General features: G+C 43.0%; 1 protein-coding gene across 1 annotated transcript; it reads right to left on the bottom strand.

Annotated features, from left to right (window-relative positions):
• Nucleotides 1-173: 173 nt before the first annotated feature.
• On the bottom strand, nucleotides 174-4197 carry LOC112561431. The gene is made up of 9 exons (XM_025233934.1): nucleotides 4078-4197; nucleotides 3547-3645; nucleotides 3276-3421; nucleotides 2801-2981; nucleotides 2511-2670; nucleotides 2204-2230; nucleotides 1690-1821; nucleotides 1162-1399; nucleotides 174-960 (listed from the first exon to the last, which is right to left on the bottom strand). The coding sequence occupies exons 1-9, from the start codon at nucleotides 4195-4197 to the stop codon at nucleotides 819-821; spliced, it is 1245 nt and encodes a 414-aa protein (XP_025089719.1). The 3' UTR covers nucleotides 174-818.
• Between the last annotated feature and the right edge of the window lie 5394 nt (nucleotides 4198-9591).

The raw sequence follows: 9591 nt of genomic DNA, 5'->3' as shown, positions 1-9591 counted from the left end.
ATGGATAATATGCAGAGATATTTTAATGTTTAGTGTGAAGTAGGAAGCTGGGGTTTCTGAGAATAGGATCTATTTGTAATAATGGTAGGATAGGACAGCACTGATTTTCATGTTAGCGCAGTGTATTATACTCACATTTACATTTACAGGAGAAATGCACTTTACACATTTGATTATCAATAATGTATCATTTATTTACAGGAGTAAGTCTTTTGAAGGTTAAATATAATGAAATAACAATATTCAGATATTCATCAGTCTTTGTGAACAGAAAACATCTTTTGCAGTAGGATTTCCAGTAACAAAATTCTCTGCTGATATTGCGCTTACCACAAAGGTTTGGTAAAATTAAATTGCTGATAAACTAAACAACTGCAATATTTATAAATGTCTGTTTCTGGTGAGCTGAACAGACGCAATGCTCATCTAGTTTTCAGCTGCTGATCACACATAAAATTTCCGGCAATTGGTAAACTGAGCACAATGTATGCACAACTCGAGTTGGATCCTTGATACCAAACAGATTAGGCTCGTTTGTACACATGCGTAAAGATTTACCACTGACGGAGTAAAAAGTGTTTACATCAATGAGTTTGCAATGTTTTCAGACCAGACAACCTTTCAGCAGTCGGTGAAACAGACATCTCCCAGTAGGCACTGTGGTAGGAAGAAAAGTGCCATTAGTATTGTTTATCACACACCTGCATGTGACCTCAATTGCTCCAGCTTCATTGTGAGCTGCTTGCGCTTTTCCACTCGAGGAAGTTTGCTGATATCTTTTTTTTTTTCCAGCCAATCATGGAGAAGCAATTTTTGATTTATGTTGTCGCATCCCTTAACATCCGCAGTTCGTGTTCAAGGTCTTTTATGACACGGAAAATGTCTTCTACTTCCTGTCCTCCAATCTGATGTAACGCCCAACAGGCTGCTTCCCGAACGTTCGATATGGCATCATTGCGCCTGTAAAGTGGATGGAAACCAACATTAAATGCAAACATTTTTCGCAGCACATGTCTACGACGCTTTTGTATATTGTGTTGTCGAAGACCTTATTCTCTTCGACTCCAACCCCACTACCACCACCACTCCAAATTCACAAGAGAACACACAAAGCTCCTCCACATACACACACTAAAGATGTATAAACATGATATCACGCACCACATGTACATCAACTTCTTCAAGGCCAGCCTCGATTTCAGGCGACCCAGCGCGAGGCAGCCCACCTCGCGGATTAGTCTGTCCTCATCACTGAGCATTCGCACAATGTGGCTCATCGTGAGCAAGTCATCGGCCTTGACCCGAGCCAGAGAAATGGCAGCGGCGGCTCTTGTGCTGTACTCGGGATCGGAAAGCAGATCTCTTAAGCCGTCAACCACTCCTGGGCTGCAGAATTTATCTGGAAAGACAGACGAAAGAAGTGACAGGCGGCATCCAAAAACTTAACCTGGCCACGTTGTTGACCAATCTTGTTTGTTAACCTACTTATGTTGCTCGGCTACCGATTTTATTCGCTTACCCAAGGTGATCACTTTCCTACTCAACTATTTGCTTTACTTACCCACTTGTTCACCTACCAGCATATCCAGCTACCCACTTTGTTTAGCTACTCAAGATGTTCACCTAACCAGGTGGTTCACCTTGTGTCAGTTTGTCAAGCTGACTCGTTTCGCGGTCGAGGTTACCTACCCACGTTGCGCATGGCTGCCACCCTGACAGTGGACTCCACGCAGAAAACTTCCTTCAGGGCAAACTTCTCTCGGACCTTCTCCTCCATCCGACTCCACAGGGCCACAACCTCTCCATCCACGCAGCAAAAACCTGACACAGAAAATGATGACGAAGTAGACACTACGTAGTACACCTACTGCGTACTCGTCAAATCTAAGTAACAAATGATGTCATAAAGAAACTGAGCATCCGGGTTAAAGGTAACGGGGTGGAGTTAAGGACAAGAGACGACAGGAGGGGTAGAGAAGCGAGGAGCTTGGGAGGAGGAGGAATAGAGATGGCAAAGGAAAAGAAAGAGATGTACAGACGGAAGAACAAAAGAGAAGACGCGACATATAAATTGATAAAGAAGTTAGTTTAAGGGATGCTTGTCAAATTCATAACCGTTCAAAATGCTCAAGTGCAAGGCGGTCGAGAACCAAAAACAAAAAAAAAAAAAAAGTTGAAGGGTGGGGTGGTTGTGTCGTCTTACGTGTGAGGTGGTCTTTGTGCACGTGCTCTTCTCATCGACCCGCAGTTGTCGCCTGACGAGTTCTAGCAGCTTCTGTCGTCTTTCCTCATCAGGGAACAGCCTTGTGATCGGAACCTGGAACTCGGCCAGGAATTCCTCCTTGAACCTGGTTTTGCGCCACAAACATGTGTACACAAATGTTGAGAACGGTGATAAACATGACGGTCCTGTGGCTGTTCTGACTTTTTGATGACGATGACCAGGGTGATGATGATGAAGAACTAATTACTGACCAGCTCGCACTTTCACAATCTAGCCTGAACTGTACTCACCGCGTCCAGTCCACGGGGTCTGTGGCGCCAAATCGAGTTGTCCAAAACTCCTCCGGCTTTCATCTGTCTGCACTGGTCATCCTCCACAACAATGTTTTGCTGTCGAAAACGAATGCTCGAGTGCTTCTTAAGCTGATGCTTTTCACCCTCCGAACTCTGAGAAAAGTCAACAGGATAACTATTTTCTCCTGTGTCCCACACGTTTGCCACTTAAGTTTCAACTTCCAAGTTGCTCTAATTACAAACCAAGTCCTCATCAAGCATTCATTATGGCTTACCTGTTCTAAACGTCCTGCGCCGCTTGCTGACTGGAGTTCTCGTCGACTGGACCGTTGTCGCCTCCTAGCGGAAGTACTTGCAGGGAGTCTAACAACGCCTTGATGTCGTCTGTGATCATGCTGATGTCATTATCTGCCACCCCGCCTTCCGACAACGACCTCCACTTGTAGCTGGCCAACAGCAACTTTCTGCACATGCCCAGTTAAAAAATTAGGGGACGCTGTGACGGATTACCGAACAGAATAATGATGGCCCAAGATTCTACGAGAAGCTGGAATGAATCGGACCATTAGTAAACGCTGTTTTTATCATCTCTTGAAAGAATAAACATAGTCAACAGGTCGTTTGTTAATATCACACTATACGCCAATAGCAGTTTCGCTCGTCTTGTTATGACACACGCTTCGGGTCAATACAAGTATATAAAATAAAGATGCAGGCTCTTCGTGACCGTAAAAAAACAGGCCCCAAGGTGTACTCACAGGTCGGGGTCCACCAGGGCCAAAAGGCTTTCCCGGGGCTTGAGGATGAGCGGGAAGATTGCGGAATCAGACAGGTAGGCCAACGCCACCTGGTGACGACAGGTCTTCGAGCGCAAGAACTCTTCGTTCAGTAAGCATACGAACACCTGATGAGAGAGAAATCTGCGTACTTCCTTTTACCGTAAGCTTAACATGTGTGCGTGCATAGTTTGTGTGTGTGTGTGGATGCCAGCGTGAGTTTTGAGGTTGACGTGAGCCACTTCCCTCTCACCTTAGCATCAATAGTAGCCTCTCCGGTTTCCCTATCAAGATGTGTGCCAGGGCTTAAGCTGGACTCGACGCCCTCACAGACAGGCCGGCAGCCTCTAGATTATCTGTTGTAGACCAACATCAAACGACAGTGTTTTAAGGAATGAAAGCGAAAAGACTGAGTCAGAGTAAACGATAACGATAGCGAGGTATCAACAATAATTAAATCATACCCGAGTTCTTTTCTCCCCTGCCCCAACCACCTCCTGCCCACTCCTCGGCATGCAGACTAACGCCAGGCGTTGTTTGTTTGTTCTGTCATTCATGTCCAATCTCACAACCTAATATTTACTATTACTACGGCAGTATCTTGACGCCGAGGGATTAAGTTCGATTGATTACCAAGGTTTTCCCACACCTTCCTTGTTAATCCCAACACTGACCTTTGACCTTGCCCACGACGTTGATGTTGCCCGACAAAAGCTGATTATCACGTCACATGACTGATAACTGCGTGGGGCTTCAGCACCCTCTGGGTGTGACTCGCACTGACCATCGAGGCTGCTGCTGGCGACTTTGGAGAAGACACGGAGTTGGGGCCTTTCGGAGCGGAGACGGTCACTCCTGATGAGTCCAACGAAGACTTGTTTTGGGACAAGCGACTCTCCGCCATTTTCCGCAAACTTGGTGCTGGCTACTTTGTTAAAACAACAAACAAACAAACACGCACACACACGCACAGGTATCTTTTATTTAATATTGCCATCAATCAGTCTCAGTTTTTTCTGCTTGCTAAAAAATGCACTTTGAATGCCTCGAATTAAGAAAGCAGAAATGTTTACTTCGCCTTGTTAATAAAAAGATTAACATGCTTCTGACAAACTTATTTACATCTCATTAACGGAACAAGGTGAAATAAAACGGAATAATTTACATCTTATTAACCAGCCGAGCGCCTTCCACTCCTCATCAAACAATTAACTGACAACAACATGACCACGCAAACATCGCAGTCCTGAAGAGGAAATTGTTATTTACATACCAGTTCTCGTCAACTTGACATCAACAAGTTGTTCACATATCTAAAAAGCCGTTGACTCACCCCTACCTACCAACCCCCCAACATACACACAACCTTCAATTAGCACCTGGTGCCACCTACTTTTCTTTCCACCCTTATGTCTCGCTTTGCCGGCGTCTGCGCCGTGGTTGTGTCTGCTGTGCATGGCCTCCTTGTGACGAGGGCGGGGTTCTACGTCCATCAGCCCCTCAAAGGCATGGTTGTCGTATTCGAACCGTCCGTCGTACTGGTCCATGAGGATGACGGGGTATCTCGGCTGATATAGCAAGTCCCCTCTCGCTGCTGGATATCCTGTGAAGGGTAAGTTGTATACCGGGTACCCACCAGGACGAGCAGGAACGTAGCTACCTGGGAGGTGGGTGGGAACAAAAAACAAAATAAATTAAATTAGTTGCATGGAGGTCTGCACTAGGTGTCATTATCAATCCGATGGTCGGCAGACTTTGAAATTTTTTGTGACTTAAGCCTTTTGAGAGAGAACATCCGCTTTCTTCTGCGAGTGAAGAAATGTCATTCAGAATTTTTTTTCTCTCTCTCTCTCACAGACACACAGACACAAACATTCGAAGACACACTGCGCTGTGGTAATAAAAGCAAGTCACTGCAGACTGTAAGCCTGAAAGCTCTCTCACCATCTCTATCAAACACAGATACACAAATAACTATTTCCATTATATTTAACAAACTTTTAAAGATCTACCCAATAAAATACATTATATACAATTATGTGTGATAAAAATAATGTGCAAAATCATATTCTATAACTATTTGCGTCTGAAGAAAGTTGGTAACAGATCTTCACAGGGGATATACCGACAGTTTTACTTCCTGCTTAAAACGATAAACATGTAATCTGAAGACTTTAATGGAAGGTTAGGCGTAAATACTAAGTTACAAGAAAAGTCAACAAGAAGCTGAGCAAAACGACGACGTAAATAAAAGCCATTCGTGAGTCACAAAGCTGTAAATAGCACAACTTCCTGATTCCCCAAGTACTGGATCATGTAAGTAAAGAAACTGTTTCGTTTAATCGCCTCCCACTTTCCCACAATGTGTAAGATATGGTAAGGAGGATCCTACCCCTGCTATCAGCAACGAACTTCCACCCTACCCTCTTTCATCTATGTACTTCTGGACACGACAGATGTTATGTAGAATACAAACTAGGGGTGCTTAATAAAAGTGTTACTAATATGTTTTATTTTGCTACACGTAAATTGAAGGAAAAAGGAAAAAAAATGCCCCGCGAAGTTGTTTTACCTTGACTTTGACATACTTTAAAATCAAAGAATTTGTGAGTTCTTGGGCTGGCAACAGCTGCTTTGTTTCTCAGCAATGTTAACATTTTCTCCAAATTGAATATTTTTACCTTTCTTATTTTATTTACATGTTCGATGACTCTTCGCAAATATTTTCATTTATGCAACATTTAAATCCCAGTCAATATATAACAAATGCCACCAGCGAAAAGAATAGTGCTGAGAGAACCGCCCTTAATGAAGATGTGCATGCGTGTACCTGTCTGTTGTAACAGGCAGGTGTCAGGACAGGTGCGTGACGACATTTAAAAAATGCAAAAAATTGCACGTGCCTTATTTTTGAAATTATACATATAAATAAATGAATAAATGAAACTATCATGATCTATTTATCAGGATTTGTCCACAAACAAGTAAGCAACTTTTGGAGCTGCAAAATTTGGATACTTGTAGCGGTAACAAAGATGGTGTTGCATAAGTAAACAAATAGGTTTTTTTGGAAATTTGTGTCTATAAAGGAAACGATCTGACAATCGTGAAACTCATCCGGTGTGTCTTAAGTTTATGTAGATGCTTGACGAGATAGGGGCGGGGTGGATTACCTAACAGGTCCTTCCCTCCCCGAACCTGAAAGTGCAGAGGAGGATGGAGGCAAGCTGGACCTCTACCAGGATATGTTACTAACAAACCAAGCAGACATTTTCTCCATAAAATGTCAAAATCCGAGGTCTGTAAACTCGAGTTTCGGTCAGCTTCCACTATCCATTCTTTTATGTTCTTTCGTCTCATTCTTTCTCTCTCTTGCTCTCTCCACCATATATAAATACACACACAATCAATGCAGACACTGATAATTTAGTTATAACATCTACACACGAAATAGTAACAGGTGTACATCAAAATATAATCGTTTTTAAAAATTGGAAAAGTGGAGGACGGAATAGAATATAAAAGAAGAACGGAAACATCCATGCTGAGATCACTGAACTAACTCAAGTTTGTTCAGAACTTCTTTAGTCTTACCTCTCATAGTGTATCTTCCGTCGCCAGACTGTTCTCCCATTCCGGACTCGACGACTTTACCCGACCCTTCACCTCCGACACAACAGTTCTTGTTACCCATCGTGTTTGGGTTTTTGTTTGTTTGTTTGGTTTTTTTTTTTTTCCTTCCTACTCCTCAGACATCCAGACGAACACGAGGAAGGAGCAAAATGATATCCAGTAAAACAACCCAAGCCAGTTTCGTGTCCTTACCACAAGTTTCCACAGCACACGACACGAGAGGTGGCAGGATGAGCCAGTGTGTCGGGGATCCAGTGTATAATCAGCGGCGTAGAGACGCGCCATGCAGCAGACGGCGAGCAGTGGGCGGCCATGGGGCCGGTCATGACCTCTCGGTGCACGCGCGCCATTTTCGAAAGCTTGCGCACACCTTTGTTCTACCCTTCGCGCTGCTTCACTTAGTCCCTCCTGGAAAGAATTCATTTGTAGTTGGAATTTCACAGAGTTGTGTTCTGCCAGCGGTAAGACTACACCACACATCTGCTTCTGTTGATAACCTCGGCGATGTACGAACAGACGAAGTTGCAGCAGTTGTAAATCCGCGCGCAGGCATAAAAGGTCAAGGTCGTGACCTGCAGCGGCCAACACAGCTGCGCCGCCAACGTCACTGCACACGTTGGGGGGGGGGAGCTTGAGGTGGGGTGGGTGGCTGGGTGGAGATGGGTACGGAGGGGAAGAGGTGTTACACGGCGAGAGGCTATAAAAACGTCTCTGCAATTAGGAACTGGAGCTAACCTAGCATATATATAGCTATGTATATACTGAAGCGAAGTAAACCATAGGAAGTGTATATGTGGGTATTCTCACTCGATCATCCGTAACCAAATATGATCGAGGTACGGTAAATCAATAATTGATATTAATTATGTTATTAATAAATAAAGTAAATCTAAATCCTATAAAATATGACAAACTGTAAACTATTTTACAAAGAAAGTAACTACAATAAACTGAAAGTCCTATCACAATAGAAGTTACATATAGTACTTAAGCCTAAATAAATGTCTAGAATAGGGCAACCTATGGGATTTAGCAGCCAGTACAGTACACCACAGGACACAGAGCAAGAAACAACAACAGGAAGAGGAATCCAACAATAATGATGATGATGGCGTACGTTCGTTTACCAAATTTCTTGTGTAAAATGAAGTTGTTTGAATTCGCTTACAATGAAACTTTACAACCAGCCTTTTCTTTGAACGCACCCGCCCTCGAAGCTCTCTAAATCAGACATGTCAACCGTGTTATTTGTTATCTTTATACTTTGTGTTAGAATGTTACTGACTGCCGATTTCTAACGCTACGCTGTACTTGACAAATTTAATTTCAATTAAATTAACCTAGGCTTAATAAAAAATATGTGAACAATTGTACTTCACATTTTTGCAGATGGACCTTAGTTTGCCCTCCCCTGCAGTAGTGTGATAGTGACTTCCTCTCCCCCTCAAAATGCAAAATCAACTAACCAACCAAAGAAGGAAGGGAGCTCGATATCTTTACCTTTTCGATCTTTTCACCTTTAACCTCTGACTTCGGACACTAGTCAATTACACGTGCACTAGCTGTGTGTGAGGTGTGACAAATCAGCACCATGAGCATGCTGCTCACAACTGTTTTGAAGGATGTCCGAGACCCGATCGTCATGTGTTGTAGCTGCGTGTCATACCGCTTTTTTTTTTGAAAACAAAAATCTATGAAACTAATGGGCTTACTATCGCAGGGTTTTCTAAGATATATATATATAGATATGTTTGTGAAACACTATTCTATTCTACTTGAAAGGAAGCAATTTAAACAAAAATATAAACACACGTACATACACGTGCACGACAGTGTGTCACAGATCGAGCATACGTTAGTCAGATCGAGGGACGGATGGACAGAAGGACAGCAAAATGTCCAATATATTTAGACGAAAATAAAACCTGTTAGATGTTTTAAATCCCAAGAGCAGATAAGTGGCTAGCGCTTATGTAAATCACCCATTCGCTAACCCTGCCATGGTAACAATCAGTACAGACCGACCCTGCGTCAATATTAATCTCACTATCGCCCGACAAGCCTCGTTAAATAACCCCCACTACATATACCCCCACCTCCCGCAACAGACCTATGCACCCGTCACTCTGGTTCACGTTCATAGGCACTATTGTTTTGATATGTGGATTGGGAATTTACTGGGCATCCTGTTTTAATGAAAAAAAATTCATTATCTAAAGTACATGTACTCAAAGGCAGAAGTACCTTTGTTAAGCAGGTGACTTATTTCCCACAATGTACCCGATAAAAATATCTTAAAACCATATACTAGTCGAGCTAAAGGATGCATGACTTAGCTCTAAATGCTAATTGGCTGTCTCGCTGTCCGAATGAGGTTGGAAAGTGAATCTACCACGCCTCCGCTCGAGATCGAAGGGGTAAGGGTGGGGAGGGAAGTATAATCTTTTTGAGGTTGTACACGTGACAGCGTTTTAATATCAATATAGTGGTGTTTAACCGAATCGAATATTGATGACCCAAAAGGGACGCTGACTTCATTAACATGGCTCTTTCCAACCATTTTTTTTTTCGATGTATAAAGATGCATCTTTTCCTGGAGATATATTAAACCGTGTTAGCCAATAGTGCAAATCTGTCTGCATGACTGTAGGTTCATGATAATTAG

The sequence above is a fragment of the Pomacea canaliculata genome, linkage group LG4 (assembly GCF_003073045.1).
Source record: "Pomacea canaliculata isolate SZHN2017 linkage group LG4, ASM307304v1, whole genome shotgun sequence".
Taxonomy (NCBI): Eukaryota; Metazoa; Mollusca; class Gastropoda; order Architaenioglossa; family Ampullariidae; genus Pomacea; species Pomacea canaliculata.
This window is presented reverse-complemented; position numbering and strand designations above follow the sequence as displayed.